At 40.7% G+C, this 17,378-nt stretch overlaps 1 protein-coding gene across 17 annotated transcripts in view; it reads left to right on the forward strand.

Annotated features, from left to right (window-relative positions):
* The window catches only part of PTPRT (protein tyrosine phosphatase receptor type T), a 614,745-nt gene that overhangs the window by 154,443 nt on the left and 442,924 nt on the right, over nucleotides 1–17,378 (forward strand). For all 17 annotated transcript variants that reach the window (XM_081195978.1, XM_081195992.1, XM_081195980.1 and 14 more), the window contains exon 2: nucleotides 12,653–12,778. In XM_081195978.1, coding sequence (XP_081052104.1) covers nucleotides 12,653–12,778 — 126 coding nt within the window. The remainder of the gene's footprint in view (nucleotides 1–12,652; nucleotides 12,779–17,378) is intronic.

Here is a 17,378-nt window from a genome sequence, read left to right on the forward strand (position 1 = left end):
AAACGCCGGTTACCTTCCCACCCGAGCGGTACCAATGTATCTACTTGTACTTTGACGTGCTTTTGAACTGCTAGGTTGGCAGGAGCTGGGACTGAGCAACGGAAGCTCACCCCATCGCGGGTGGTGCTGTGGTCTAAATCACTAAGCCTAGGGCTTGCTGATCAGAAGGTCGGCGGTTCGAATACTGCCTTCCTTCTCCTGATATTGTAATATCTCATGAAGTGAGAATTCTGGAATCCCAGAGCAGCTTTGTAGGGAAATAACCATCACATGAGTAGAAGATGCCATCTACTTGCACTTGTGCAACAGGATGTTACTTTCCTCTCTTCTTCCCTGTAGCCTCCGATAACCATCTAGAAACCCTCAAAAATCTGCTCCAAAGTGTTAGGGGACACTCTGAAATAGTTTTGGGGGTGCATGGAGGACTTCAGGGGAGAGGAGAGACAAGTCATATTGGGTGAGGAAAAGTCTGGACAACATTGGATTCTGTTCAGACTACAGGACAACCTGTATTCATCAAAGTAGACTGGCAACTTTTATATATATATATATATATATATATATATATATATATATATATATATATATATATATATGACCACTGAGAAGAGCACAAGTGAGAATAAATGTCATGGTGCATCTGCAGCAGCACAACTGTTGGGGTTGGCATTCATCTGTTTCAGGAGACAGTGGAGGAGTATGCCTTTGGGGCTGAGATCAAATGGTTGGAAGGTTGCAACACCTGCTGTTGCTGTAGAGACCGATATAGGAGAGACATGTTTTGTTGCAGCTGGGGCAGATGGGCAGGTGCCAAAGTCCTGCTGGAAAATGAAGTCAGCATCCCCATAAAGCTTGTCTGTGAAAGGAAGCAGGAAGTGCTCCAAAATCTCCTGGTAGACGGCTGTGTTGACCCTGGACTCAATGAAGCACAGTGAACCAACACCAGCTGATGACATGGCTCCCCAAATCTCTTTTCTGATGAGAGCAGCTCTTGCATCTCATTTGGAAACCAAGGCCCCAGAGTCTGGAGGAAGAATGGGGAGGCACACAATACCAGATGCTTGAAGTCCAGTGTGAAGTTTCCACAGTCTGTGTTTATTTGGGGAGCCATGTCATCAGTGTTGGAAAACTGGTGTTGGTCCACTGTGCTTCATTGAGTCCAGGGTCAATGCAGCCGTCTACCAGGAGATTTTGGAGCACTTCATGCTTCCTTCTGCAAACGAACTTTATGGGGATGCTGACTTCATTTTCCAGCAGGACTTTGGCACCTGTCCACACTGCCAAAAGTACCAAAACCTGGTTCAATGCCTATGGGATTACTGTGCTTGATTGGCCAGCAAACTCGCCTGACCTGAACCCCATAGAGAATCTATGGGGCATTGCCAAGAAAAAGATGAGAGACATGAGACTGAGCAATGCAGAAGAGCTGAAGGCTCCTATTGAAGCATCCTGATCTTCCATAACACCTCAGCAGTGCCACAGGCTGATAGCATCCATGCCATGTCGAATTGAGGCAGTAATTGATGCAAAAGGGGCCCAAACCAAGTACTGAGTACGTGTGCATGCTTCTACTTCTCAGAGGTCCAATATTGCTCTATTTGCATTCCTTGTTTTGCTGATTTCATTTAATATTCTGATTTTCTGAGATTGTTAATTTGGGGTTTTCATCAGCTGTATGCCATAATCATCACAATTATAACAAATAAAGGCTTGACATATCTCGCTTTACATGTCATGAGTCTATCTCATATATTAGTTTCACCTTTTAAGTTGAATTACTGGGATAAATGAACTTTTCCACAATATTCTAATTTTCTGAGTTTCACCTGTATATATGCTGGGAAAATACAGTTTAATATGGGATTCTTGAGAGATACTTCATAGGTTGGCAAGACTCACTGGCTATCTAACAACAAAGGCATCTACATTTTAGAAACTTATATATCCACTTGATTTATATAAGACTAGAAGTGTTGCTTCCTGGTATAAATACATAAGAAATATGATAGCTGAGGCAAGAATATATTACTTACTTAATGTTTACTTACAAGACAAGAATTCTAGCAAGCAAAGTCAGATTATCTATACACTTCATCTTTGAATCCGATTTGATAAATTTTAAGAAAATGCCATATAAATCTTCAGTCTCTTGCAAAAGAACCGACTTTCCCAGGTTCTGGTGGTTTGCTGCTAGGATAATAAAAGCATGACTATTCAACTTTGGCTAGGCATCTTAAATCAAACGATGGAAAATACAAGCAGTTTGTCTACTGAACAAGAAAAATGCCTTGCAAGATAAACTGTGAGACTTCAGTAGGAAGGCCTGGGTTCAAATCACCACTGAGCCATGACGTGCACAGGGTTATCTCTAAGCTGAATTTACCTTCAGTTGCTGGAAAATGTGGGAGATGAGAGTGCTGTTGTCTGCTGGCAGGCCTCCCATGGGCATCTGCTTGGTCACAGTGAGAGCAAGATGGTGGACTAAATCGGGCCCACTGGCCTGATCCAGAAGGACTAATCTTTTCTTCTTATGATTATTGTGAGTCTAAAATGAGAAGGAAACACTGAGATGAAGAGTCTCATGCTCTACCAACTGAACCTCTATCCATCTGCCATATATGCTGCCTTCAGAGGAGGGGTGTAATGCATATTTAACAACTCTTAATACAAGAGAGACAAATGTGAATCCAGCAAATATGCCCCCTTACTGTATATCATTGTTAATTATATGTCTTTGGTCAATAAGCCTCTTAAGTGAGTTCTCAGAAGATGACCTTGCGTGCCACAGAAAGAGTAAACCCCATAATAGGGATTTGGGGAGATCAAGCATGATTTTTTTCTTTTCTTTTGCCAATCCTCTTGCATTTTTTGATTTAATTTAGCACGGATCATTATCAGGCAAAATATTTTTGCAAAGCTTATACAGTTGGAGAGTTTTTGTTTTCTGTTTAGCATAGATGCAATATCTTGATTTATTCAAAACTGTTATATGGGGGGGTGGAACCCAAAGACTATCTATTATAATATAATATAATATAATATAATATAATATAATATAATATAATATAATATAATATAATATAATATAATTAATATAATATAATGTATAAAATAATGTAAAATATAATATAATATAATAATATAATATAATATAATGGCAATGGACAAGTTTCTGTGACTGTTTCTATTTGCCATAGAAGTAAAGAGTTTTGGTATCTGAAGCTGTGATGTTGCTTTTCAGCCTACAAATTGCACTTAATTTTTAATGTTTACATCAACGTGATTTTGTCCGTTTGAACCATATATCTTTTTCATTTCTGCTCCTTTAATTGTAAATAAAAAATGCCAAAATAAGATTGCAACGAATTTTATCTTTTTGATGCTTTTTAAATATGCATCACATTATAACGCTGAGTCTGCAAAATTATTATCCATGATAGAAATATATACTGTGAAATATATACCTTGTGTTAAGAGCTGAGATAATCAAGTGTTCCTTAAAGTGATGATTGGTGTGTTTATTTTGCATTACCTTTTGCAATTTGACACCACAATATCAGTGTTGGCTATCAAAGTACTGAACTGAATCTCCCACTAACAATCAGCAGAGGATGGGGCTATCCTTATGCTGCCACAAATATTGCTGTGCTGACCCAGAGAGTTGCAGGGTTTGGCTCAGCAGTTTTGATAATCCCCACTCTAAACTACTCACTTTCTCCTGATTGGCTTAGGGCTCCCATAAATACTTTCCAGGGTTATGCTGAACAATCCACATTTGGGGCATTGAAATAGACACCATTCATTTCACATATCGGAGGCTGCTTCTCAAAACATCTGAATTTTTAGAGGAAAATTCAGTTTGAATATGTGAGCACATAAAGACATGCAGGCCCATTGTGGTCCAGCACCCTGTTTTCACAGTAGCCAATCAGAGGCCTACTGGTATAGAGACGTACAGCCTCAAACACTGGAGAAATGACATAGCCATCAAGGCTTGTTGCCATTTATAGACTTATCCTCCTTAAATTTGTATAATCTTCTTTTAAAGCCTCAATGGTTAGTAGCCATTGCTACAGCTTGTGGGAGCGATTTCAATGGTTTAACCAGAGTGACTTGATTTCTTTTCAGCCTCTCCTCTGGAGACTAGCCAAAACTTCACATTCAGAAGCTGCTTTGAGCCAAGTGAGGTCATTGGTCTATCTGCCCTGACCCCAGTGGCTCTCTCAGGTTTTAGATAAGGAGTTTCTCCCATTACTATCTGAAAACGCCAGGGATTGAAGTTGGGACCTTCTTCACACAAGGCAGATGCTCTACCACTGAACTACAGCCCTTCCCCAGATTATTCAGGCTATTTTGTACTAGCTCTTGGTACATGAAGCTTATCAAGTGTGAGGGAATTTTCACAAGTTAAGAGCTTGACAGAATATCTTGTGTTGGTTATATCTGAAGGAGTGTCTCCACCCTATCGTTCTACCTGGACACTGAGGTCCAGTGCCAAGGGCCTTCTGGTGGTTCCCTCACTGCGAGAAGCCAAGTTACAGGGAACCAGGCAGAGGGCCTTCTCGGTAGTGGCGCCCACCCTGTGGAACGCCCTCCCACCAGATGTCAAAGAGAAAAACAACTACCAGACTTTTAGAAGACATCTGAAGGCAGCCCTGTTTAGGGAAGCTTTTAATGTTTGATGCATTACTGTATTTTAATATTTTGTTGGAAGCTGCCCAGAGTGGCTGGGGAAGCCCATTTAGATGGGCGGGGTATAAATATATTATTATTATTATTATTATTATTATTATTATTATTATTATTATTATTATTATTAGTTATGTTTGGTTTATTAAAGTCTACTTTCCCACCTCATGCTGCAGAAATGTCAACAGCAGAGCAATCCAACCCCCCTTTTTTTCATTGGGGTTTGGGTGGCTTCAGTCCTTTGCCAGACCCTGTCAGGTTCTTCCTGAGGAGTGATGCCAGCATCACTCTGCTGGCATTCAGTATCCTCTTATGGCTGCTGAAAGTGCAGGGAGATAGAAGTGCCTCTTGCAGGTATCTCACCATTGGAAGATCCCTAAACGGTGTTTTGGGATGGGAGGGGTCGAGCCGGCCTGGGATGAGTTAGATCCTGAAATGGCCATGCTGCCATCACTTTATGGTACGGGCCCTGATGCCCCACACCTTTTGCCCTGGTTGGCATGCTTGGCTGGGCTACAGATAAGCCCCACCCAGAAGTGGTGGGGTGAGGATTGCACATGAAATCATTACATCTAGGTTCTGATGGAACAACCATTTAAAACTTTTTCTTTTAGCTCAGAACAGTCTATTTAAATCACCCTTTGGAGAAATATAATCAAATATGCAGTTTTGTGAAAGTGCTAGGACACAGCAGCTATGCAAAGGGTTCATTCTTAAAAGGATCTTCGTGGTGCCAATTAAAATTATAATTTAAGGCAAAGCTATCATAATTAATGGGCTTAGCATTAACCTAACAGAACCTTTATCATTCAACTGTTCAATTACTCTTGATCTGAATTTGTCATAAAATTTTAGGGTTTCAGGAAATCTTTGCTTGTATTAATTGCTACTGCAATGGCTTGTAAAGATATCCATTATCTTCTTCCAAGACATTTGCACTCGTTGGTATTGCTTTGACCTTCTTCCTTAATTGTGTGATGTTGCATTGCAGTTCAGGGAAAGAGAGGCCAGGGGGTCCTTGCTTTCTGGAAAAATGCTTAGTTCTGTTCACATTTTTCTCCATTTCATCCTTATATCCCTGTTAGTAGGTGTCCTAACCTTTCCTGAAAGGGCTTGGAGAGATGGCCAGAAGACAGAGGACCATGGGTGTAGGAAGTGGTACTAGTGGCAAGTGTGCTTACCTGTTCTAGGCCCACTGCAAATCAGATGTGCTCCACTGGCAAAACTAGCTAGTAATCAGAGACCTAGAGCCTCTACAATGTGGGTGGATAGTTCTTAACATGTTCTAAACTGTCAAACTTGGATTTAGCCCTTTTCTACTGAAGGATCTGGTACAGATAATGGTTACATTGATGCCTGGGAATAAAGTTTGTATGTGGAAGTAATTGAGCCCTAAATTAGGAATATTGGTGCAGTTACCGTCCTGCTAGAAAAATGAATTTATAAGTGTTGTGCAACAACCCAATATTCACAGTGTAAAAATTTCATTCTAGTTGATAAAAGCTTTAGCCATAGTAAATCCGTTAGGGTTGTATCCAGCCATATCAGTGCATCAGCAAAACAGAATTTCACTCATGCATCAGATTGAGTCCTTTCCCCTCTTATTTGCGCCTCCCCTGTGTGTCCTTAACATCTGCTCTGGAAGGTTTAGAGGAGCTCTCCAGAGGAGATTTTGGGAGGCATGGGGAGGACATGAAGTCCCTTTGCATGAGCAGTCTCATCTCATGTGTCATTGGATTTCAATGGTTAGTCTTTAAAGTACTTTCCTGCCTTTCCAGCTGTGGACTAACACAGCGAGTGCCTGCTTGAGCTTGCCCTCAGCAGAATTCCTCCTGCAGAGTCCCTGGGGTCTTGGTCGTACCTCTTAGTTTTCCAAAAATGCAATGCCACAGAAAGTTTTTCTATGTTTTTGTGAAGGTAGTCATCTCCTCTCCAAAAAGTGCTGTGATGCTCCAGCTTCAATCTGCAGCATCTCCAGGGGTGATACGAAGACTGGACATAACTATCCTTTTTAAACTTACGTAGGGTGTTCCCTACCTAGGTTTAGGTTTCTACCCAACAAAGTTATCCCATGAGTGCAGGGACTTCTTCTCACACAATAGAGCATTCCCCTCCTTCCCCTCCTCTGCACAATTTAAAAGTAGTACCGTTTACCCAATGAGCCTCGCTTAATTTCTTCTCCTTTTCCAGTGCTCTTTCTTTAGAGAGTCCACGAGTTTTTGACATTGGATGACTTTATAAAACATTCTACTAATTGGATTTGTTAAAATAAATAAATCAAAAGCTAATTGGTACGTGCCCTGCCATTATTTTTGCTTACTGAATTAGATATAATGGCGTGAAGTCCTTTTTATCATATTTGTGCACTTATTTAAACACCCCCCTGGCGCACACTTCTGCAAATTCAATTATAGATTCAAAGAAAGCACTCAATTTATGCAAGGCTGGTTTACATTTAATCCAGGGGCAAGACTCAGTAACTGATGATAGGTCTGTTCAAAATTAATTAGGATCATTCAGAGGAACAGCAGCATTGTTAGCAGCGCACAATGTAAAACAGGGGTTATTTCAGCCTTTGCCGTAATGAGTCACAACTGCAAGCCTGTTGTGGGTCAAGGGAGCCTTTGTTTATTTGGGTTTCTTTTTCCGTGCTGGGAGGTCACTTGTTCTTTGTCTCGGCTTCATGTGGGACAGATTAATAAGAGGATTTCCACAGGAGGGTGCAAACAATGCAGAGAAGCTGAATGTCTTCTTTGTTTGCATCAGTATTCACCCAGGAAATGTTGGGTGGGAATCCATGGCTGAGTTGCTTTGTTTCCTCCCCACAGGAAGGGTGTCCAAAGAAGTAAGTCAGATGAAGGTGACATTCTGCAGCTTATCAACAAGTTGAAATTTAACATGGCACATGGGAGAAAATGAAGGTCTTTGAACAAAATTATGTACCTTCCCTTAAAATTGCCTCTGTGCCAGAGGATTGGACAATAGAGATATAGAAAGCATTTTCATAAGAGTGCCCTTGAAAGCACCTTTGGAAGCAGGTTCAAGGAGAGCATGGCTGAATAGATGCAGCTCCCTGTTGACAGCCAAGGTGCCTCTCAATGCCAGTGTCTGGCAGAGAAGCAACAGGGAAGGGACATGGTCTTCATGCTTTGCTCATGGGCTGACCATTGTTGGATTCAGGCTGTTGGACTAGATGAATATTTGCTCTGATTCAACAAGACTCTTTTTCTTTTCTCATTCATTTCTGTAAACTGTATCATTTTCTTTATATTTTCAAGCAACTCTCAACTACTTTATTTGTCTGCTGCAAGAAATATATCCCCTGTCCTCCTTCCCTTCCAAAATAACACTCCAACTAAATGTTTTTATTATAAATGTTATAATATTATAAATATTATATTATAAATGTTTATATTATATTATAAATGTTTCTTAGGGGTATTTGAAATGTCTAAATGCATCCGTTAGTTAAGTGGTTGATAGGTAGGTTTGTGCGGGACGCGGGTGGCGCTGTGGGTTAAACCACAGAGCCTAGGACTTGCCGATCAGAAGGTTGGCGGTTCGAATCCCCGCGACGGGGTGAGCTCCCGTTGCTCGGTCCCTGCTCCTGCCAACCTAGCAGTTTGAAAGCACCTCAAATTGCAAGTAGATAAATGGGTACCGCTCTGGCGGGAAGGTAAACGGTGTTTCCGTGCGCTGCTCTGGTTCACCAGAAGCGGCTTAGTCATGCTGGCCACATGACCCGGAAGCTGTACGCCAGCTCCCTTGGCCAATAAAGCGAGATGAGCGCCGCAACCCCAGAGTCGGCCACAACTGGACCTAATGGTCAGGGGTCCCTTTACCTTTACCTAGGTAGGTTTGTACTTTGTTTTTAAGACTGTATATCGACTTCTAACATTTTTCGTACCATGCCTGTTTGAAACCAATTGCACTGATAACCAATAGCTATGATAAATGTCCAAAATTGTAGGTAGCCTGTGAGTTGCTTTTGGTGGGGTGGGGCTTATACCTAAGTCCAGCTGCAACACATGAATGTACCATTTTACAAGCAGAAACCTCTTAGGCTAGTGGAACAGGAGTGATGGATGGCTTATTGCACCATCCAGTGTGTTACCAAAACCCTGATAGCATGTTTTCACTCAAAAGTCGGCAAAGTGATGCCATCTAATTATATGCATGTGTACTTGCTCTTTTCCTTGTTCTTGTGCATTATCTTAACCATAATGTTGTTGAGGAGCACTCATGCTGCCATAAGTAATTTTAGCAGCAGATGATAAATAATGCCATAAAGAACATGATCTCCTCTGATCTACCGGTCTTTAGGATAGCTTAATAATGGTGATCACAATAAATATGTTGAATAATTATTTGAAGTGACATTTTCCCTGCAATAGTCTGAGCTTCTAGAGAAAGATGGGAGTCTTTCCATGTATGTGCATAAAATACATTCTTCTTTATTAATTTCTTTTAAAATCTGTTAATCCTCTGAATGTGTCCAAAATCCAGATACTAGTGTCACTCCTTGTTAGCCCCAATTAATATGTGAACGTTCTTCCATATTCTTTGCAGCTGTCTGCTTCATGAGATAATGATGCCCTTTATGTTATTTCTGTTTACTTGGTTTACATTGTGACATTGACAAGCAATTAAACATTGGCCCGTTGTAGAAGTGTTTAATTACATTGTTAAAACAATTTACACCCCAGGGAACTCAGCCAGAGAACTCAGCCTTAGGGGGAATATTCAAGGTGGGACTTGGTATGAAACGGGTTCTTAGAAATCCATTTGACAAGTAATTATTTTAATAGTACATTAGAACTTTGTGAGCAGAATGGACAATGCTTATGTGTTTCTGCATATTTACGTGGAAGGCACAAAAGTTTCTGTATGAGACAGTTGGGCCCTCTTTGCATAAAAAACCCTGACGTTCCTGTTCTCAGCTCCTGACAATTACAACATTTTTTAATCTGGTTTTGAGAAATCTCATTTTGCCTCACCTTCCTCTACTGTTGTTGATAAAATAATCTTTGATTGCTTCCTTCAGTTTCATTATCCTTGCAATTTTCCTTCAATTTATGGAGCCATTATTGCTTGTTTTGTTTTGTTACTTTTTACATTTTCATATAATCATAGAATTAGAAGGAATCCCAAGGGTCTTGTAGTCCAACCCCCTGCCATGCAGGAATTTGTTTTGTTAAATATCTATTTATCTATTGTCGCATCTCCCTATCAACTCTTAGGGAAAAAAGGCAGGATCAGGTCCTGCTGTTGCTTTTTCAGGGGTTACTCTAGATGTGGTGAAGCAATTGTTTGAATGCTTTGCCCAGTGGCCTATCAGCAGAAGCCACACAGAACATCCTCATTTGATGCAGTGGGGTGCATGGGTCAATGGAAAGCATTCATGTGGCCTATCCTTCATGAATCATATCAAAATTCTCTTTTTGCTTTCTTCCAAAGAAGTCAGGTATGTTATTCAAGAAGCATTCCCCCAAAATGATCTTGACATTTTGCTTTCGCTGAAATTTGGTTACAACTCTTAAAAATCAGCCCACAAAAGTAGCCATGCATAAAGATGCTTAATTACCTATCTATATTTGGAAGTCATCTAGAGTGCTTAATTAATTTAGCTTTGGGCAATCTTCATAAGGAGAAGTGAAAGCAGGAACTAGTCCCCCCCCCAGTAGTTAGAAGAAGAATATGGGATGGGGGCCAGATAGTGACTATTTGAGTAAGTCATCATCAGGCATTTGTGTTTTTATTTCCTTGCAATGTTTTTAAGATGAAGCAGATGGTGAATACTGGACAGAAAGACACTGAACCCTTGTGCCTACCCTGTCTTGTCTAACACTGAACCACTCCAGTTTAGTTACACTGAATTTATCAGGGTACATGCATGGAGAATCTGGCTTATAGGGAGGAATAGAAGTCAAATAGCATCCCTATAGCTCTTTTGGTTGGCATCCTGCAGTCTTACTTGGGTGTTTCGCTTGCAGAGCAAGTCGGGGTGTTTTCAACCCTGCTAATTTACTTTAAGAATTTCCTCAATTCCAATGGGTGAACAGAATTCCAACTTGACTGGAGGAGGAAACAAAATATGTCATACCTTGCATGACAGATGAATAAACTCCAGTTTCCGTAGGAGAATTAGGAAAGGGATAGCTTACACTGAATACTGGATACATTCATTTATGACTTTTTCTCCTGAATGCTAAGCAGGTTTAATAGTGACTATGTGATTCCAGGTTGCATGTGGGCAATGTGGTACCATGCAGATTTTGTGGGACAAACACTCCTGTCCATAATCGGTGGGGCTGATGGGAGCTGGAGTCTAACAACATTGGCTACTGTTGCCCTAGTGAGGAACATTCTCTAAGATGACAAGCAGAAGCTTGTGCTGTGTAAAGCATCCCTTTTCAGTGGAGACTGGAAGTTCCAGGTCCTCTATCATTAACCAGCTCAAGCAAGCATGCATTTCTTCCACACATGCCATGAAACCTAGTGTGGAGCAAAAGCAGCTCTGCATGGGTACTGGTGGTATCAACTACTCATGGGCCGGGTATGCTGTCCACTATAATCATCTCTCCTTTCATGGCGACATATTGTAAAACATAATTTGCTCTAGAACAGTGTTTCCCAACCTTTTTTGGGCAAAGGCACACTTGTTTGATGAAAAAAATCTCGAGGCACACCACCATTACAGCCCCGTGTCATCAGCGCGCAGCGTCACGCCGGAGGGACGCACGAAAGTGTAAGTTTCAATTTTTTCCCCTCCCCCTTGCCGGGGAACCTCCACGCTTTGGGGGTGGGGGGGGAGGAGGCAGCAAAGCGAGGCAGGAAGGAGAGCGCGGCTTGGCTGGGTGAGCTTTGGCAGGGGCAGGGAATGAGAGCCGCGAGGCGGGCGCTGCGGACGGAGGCGCTGCCCGCCGAGCTCGCAGGCAGCCAGGCAGGCAGACGGCGAGAGCCCCGCGCTGGGCAGCCTCTCCTCGCCGCCGCCGCCCCACCTCTCGCCGCCCGACTCGCCCGCCTCCCTCCAGGCAACATCTCGCGGCACACCAGGCAACATCTCGCAGCACACTAGTGTGCCGCGGAACAGTGGTTGGGAAACACTGCTCTAGAAGGGCTGCTGCGCCTGCAAATTTCATACACTTCTGTGAAAAGGGGGGAAGTCATAGCAGTTTTAGATTCCCTATTAAACTGAACTGGGGGGGGGGCAGAACTTTGTTTTTAACAGATCTAGAATGCTTTATTATCAGTTGTTTATGAAAAACTTGTAATTTCATATTCATATATAAGCATGTGGCAAGATCAATGCCAGGAGAGACTTCTTTTTGTTTTAATGCAAAACTCACCTGGAATGGGGGGGGGATTAAAGTAGCCCTTTGCTAATGCTACTAAAAATAAATCTGGACCTTAGGGCACAAAAACTAGAATAGAAAGGCACATAAAACTGGGAAGACTTGTAACTGCAACACTCTTTTTTTGCACTTTCAAAGGGAAACCAAAGAGGCAAGGGAGCACCAAACTTTAATGTGCTGCTTATTCAAATATGAAGTTGTCTCCTTCCCCTCTGCGTGATCTTTTATGAACATTAGGTTTTACTGCACAATGCCTCAGGGACCATTAACTGAGATATGAGCACAAATCTTCAGATTAATGTGTGGCATATGACACTACTATCTATATTGTGAAGATTTAAAGCTGTGACTAGGAAAAGTGACCTAAGAAACAATTGCTTATTAAGTTTTTTAAAAAGGCAAGCCATATGTTCCAAGTATACATTTAAGACTCAGAAATCTTTGCTATATACCCCCAGGGCAGTGGAAACAATTTAATGTTCCAGAAATTCATTTTATTTTCCCCCTGCAAGTTTTTTTTCATATAAAAGGCACTGATTTAAATGGAGTAACATAACGAGACAGAAGTAATTAAGACAAAAGTATTTATTCATCTCTTTTCTCCTTAGGTGGTTGTTCGTTTGATGAACACTACAGTAACTGTGGTTATAGTGTGGCTCTGGGGACCAATGGATTTACTTGGGAGCAGATTAATACCTGGGAGAAACCAACAATGGATCCTGCTGTCCCAACTGGTGAGTAAAAAGCTGTTGGCTTTTTGCAGTTTGGTAACGCTGCAGAGAGCTTGCTGGGGAGACCATGCATTAAAAAGGGACTCAAAAAGTACTTAAACAAGGTTTTAATTACAAAAACAAAAACTCCATTTATACTAAATACATTAACTTAACAAACCAAACCAGACCCAACCACCAACCCATCCCCCAGGGTAATGGGAGAGCTAGGTGCTCCTCCTTATATACTCTACCCAATTGCTGACATAGTTTAATCAGTACAACTCAGCAGCACCTGCTATGTTTCACAGCTGTAAAGCTGGGTCTCGTTAGTTTGCTCTGGCCCTTGCTCCGGCCCCTTAAAGACACACACATCGGGTGGAACAATGATGAACCTTTACATGTAAAGAAACCATTCAACAAAAGCATGCTGGGTAAGAAAGTCTCTGAACAAAATTATTTATCTCGGGGTGAGAACTTCCAAAACTGCGATATGGGCTGATGTTGGCTGATACGGGTGTGTTTAGCTTTGGTGGTTACCAGTACTTAGTAACATTTGTCATTGCCCAGAGTATGTTGGTTTTGAATCCCATTTCCCCCACTTTCATGTACCAATTTGGATTCAAAATGTAAAGGCTAATCACCTGCCTATTGTCAGTCAAATCTTCTAGGAGCAATGATAACTGTTGGTTTTAAAGTCATATACGGCTTAGGATCAAGGTATCTCAGTTGTCTGCCTCCTTTCATATGAACCTTTTTTGGTTTTATCAATATCTGAGGCACAGTTAATGATGAGAGAGACAAAAAGGGGATTTTCAGTGGCTGCACGCAGGCTTTGGAATTTGTTTTCCCCATGAGAAACATTTAGCCCCCTTCATGATGACTTTTCGACATCAGAGAATTAAACTTAACCTTTGACTTTAAGAGCTGGCTTTCTGTTTCCTATTTCTTAATAGTTTTATCTAATTGTAATGGAAGTTTCTCCTTTTTGAGTAAAATTGTGGCTTGGTTTTATTGGCTCTTAAAGTGGTTTGCTAGCTTTGCAATGTATGCAGATTTGTGTTATTGTTTTTAATGGTTAATGCAAACTGCTTTGAGTAGATAGGTAGGGTAACAATTGCTTAAATAAATCACATAAATAAATTGTATTGTTCAACCAGTTAGGTGTTTAGAAAACTCGGTTCACATTTTAGTACAAAACCAAACCTGCATTACATCTGATTACTGTTTTTAATAGTAACATCTGACAGAGTAAAACAAGATTAAAGGTTGATACAATTATCTACATTAGTTTATACAAAGCACACTCTCAATTTCTGTGTTGCCACAGCAATATTCACTGCATGATAAGTAACAAACTTGTCACTGTTAGACAACATATAAACAATCTAATAAGGATCACTGGCATTAATGAAAGAGATGAAAGTTTTCTAATATAGCTTTCCCCTGGGTCATCATACAGGCTGCGCCAGAGAACATAATGACAAATATTTCCAGGTAGTCTTTGATCTATATATGTGGTGGTTGTGGGGATGATTTCATTAATTTGATTGTATATTAATTTGGCTCTGAGAAACCCAGGATATTCTCAATCCATTTTAGAGTTCTGGATGTCAACAAACCAGGGACACAATTTCCTAATTTTTGCACTCCCCCCCCCATGTACTTAGAGAGATTTGTGTCTGAAATAAATGATGACACTTGGATTAACTCTCAAATGTGTAACCAATATTTGACATGCCTTTGACTTGATTTTGAGAGGCAGCCAACTTTAATTTAATTAAATGTGGTGCATATCACCTATTATTTTACTATATTATTTTACTATATCACTTTTCTCTGGCACCCCCCTTTTCTGATAGGGCTGCCATTGACTTTACTGAAGATATTTCTGCTGTAATAAACCAAACTGATGCTCACCGCCACAGTGAGAACCATTCAGCATCCACTAAAGTGACAAAGAATTTCATTCAAGTTGACTTTTGCAAAATGGGGGTTTCCCATTTTAACTGGTGCGAAACTCATTAACTGTTAATTATATTTCTTTGCTAATACCACTATTGTCTTTTGGAGGACAGAAAAAGTTAATTTCTTAAAGGATGTGAGGTTTGAGTGCAGTTTCCTTTAAGAGATTGGTTTGATCTGCAAAATGGTGTGAAATCATGACCTCCCCTGAGCTTTAGAAATGGTAATAATCAAGATGTTAGTTTGCTTTGTTGAAACAGAGAAAGAGAAACTTTCTTGTCACTCCAGTTCTAAATATCTCTGCTGACACAACTGCCTGTGATAGCAGCAAAATGCCACTGCGGATGTCGCTGCTACAATATCACACTTTCTGACATTGTTCTATCATGACTGTTGGCATGCCATATCCAAAGCACTTCCAGCTGCAGAAAGACTGCCAGATCAGGTTACAAGGCATACTTGAAGGGAAATTTATACTAGCCGCCTTTTCATTGTTAGTTCATGGGTGATATCTCATGGCCTGAGTTTAAGCATGACATATGATTAGTTTCACAGAACTTGTTTTCTTTCCCCAGTTTCAATATATCACAATTTCATGCATTGCTACATAATGCCAACCTACTCACTGGTGGACATTAGACAGCTGGTTCATACGATAAGTGATAAATATGATAACTATCACTGTTGGTGTCTTTTTCAGACTGAGTGTGTTAGTGCACACAGCCTCATAAAAAGTGTTCAAGTGCCTGATTTTGTGTGTGTGTGTGTGTGTGTGTGTGTGTGAGAGAGAGAGAGAGAGAGAGAGAGAGAGAGAGAGAGTCAGTCAGTCAGTCCTCAGTGGCTTGTAGAGCTGTGTGATTTTTGCATTTTTGAAAGATAGACTCCTCTGATATTATGTAAGCAAACTGAAGATAAGTAATTGCAATGGGGGGGAATTGCTCCAAAAATGGTTAGGGCAAAATAGCTACCAATAAGAGGAAATTTCCTACCCACTTTTTTAAAAAAAACCAAGGGTTGTAACCAATGAATTTGTCCCATTAGTGTCAGGACTTCCATTTGTACAATAGGAAATCCTATTCCTCTACTCTCCCTGGGGGGCTCCCATGCTTATAGATATAAGATGATAGATCAGGAGTATGTCCTGGATCTAAGTTACCGAACAGTTACTTTCTCTTCAGATCTTCCTCCTTGCCTTTGGCAATTTGTACCCTTATGGAACTTTTTATTTATTTATTTTTTTAAAAAAATGTCAAATATTGGTTCCTGGCAGCTTATATGCAATGAACCTTTATGCAGGAAACCAGACATAGATTTATGTTTTCATTTCTTGAAGAAGAAAAAAATATATTCTGCAAAGCAATAATGGTTGTAGAGGGCGATACATAAAAATGTAGAAAATTGGCACTGTGTCTGAATTCATATAGTAAATTGTTAAGTGTTATGCCTTTACAACTTTGGCCAAGCTTTTTCTTTTTTCTTTTAAAGTTATTTAGTGATTCCATTTGTCAAGTTACACCATTAAGTATTTTAAATAGTGTTTAATAAAAGCCCTGCATAGTTCACAACTACGGTAATTTTGCCCATCAGCTGGGCACACTTTTGCTCATCACACATGCTTGAGTATCTTACACACTTCTGCTGACACAAAGAGCAGAAAACTTCACATTACTGCCATGGAAACAAACAAGTTGATCACAACTGATCTAGAAAGTGGTTCCATTTTGTTTAATTTTTAATCATTAAATTGACATGTCACCTTTCCCCTAAGCATTATGAGATGGTGTTAATGGTTCCCCCCTCCCCATTTTATCCTTACAATGGCCCTGTGAGGCTGACAGACACAGGCTGGCCCAAGTTCATCCAGTAAACTATTATGGGTGAGTGGAGATTAGAATTCTGCCTCTCACCCCAGGTCCCAATTTGACTCTTTAATCCATGGTTTCCAAATTTGGGTCCCCAGCTGTTTTTGGCCTACAATTCCCATCATCCCACTCGCCCTGCTAGCTAGGGATCATGAGAGTTGTAGTCCCAAAACAGCTGGAGAACCAAGTTTGGAAACCCTGCTCTAATTATTACACAACCCTGGCTTTCCATGAGATCCAGAACAATGGAATACCAGTTATGCATTTAAACACACACAAGTGAACTGCTTTCTCCTTCAGTTTGGCTCTTCTTGGGCATTATCCTTGTTCTGCCTTTGATTAACGAATGAACTTGTCAGGTGTATGCAAAATATGAAATGCAATAAAAATCAATTCTGCCAGGAATCTTCAGTCTCATTAGCATAACCCTTCGACTAGTTGTCAATTTAGTAATGAATCTATCTGCATGCCATCCAATATTATATAGCCCTGCTCTAAATAGATTCAAGGGCCATTCAGATATTCTTCCTTGGAAAGCATCTGTTTGGGTGAAGGATAATTGCCTGGCTCACTCCCACGAAATCAAGTTCACACTAGAAAGTTTCTTCTTTTTCACAGGAACTGAGAAAAAACAGCCGTAGGTTTAGTAAATGTTTAATGTAAACATTTAGTATCCAAGGGTACTAAAGGAGCTTGCGGATGTAATCTCCACCTATGATCTTGGAGAATTCTTGGAGAATAGGTGAGGTCCCTGCAGACTGGAGTTGGGAAAATGTGCTCATCTTCAAAAAGTGGGG

The sequence above is a fragment of the Podarcis bocagei genome, assembly GCF_964188305.1.
Source record: "Podarcis bocagei genome assembly, chromosome: 5".
NCBI lineage: Eukaryota > Metazoa > Chordata > Lepidosauria > Squamata > Lacertidae > Podarcis > Podarcis bocagei.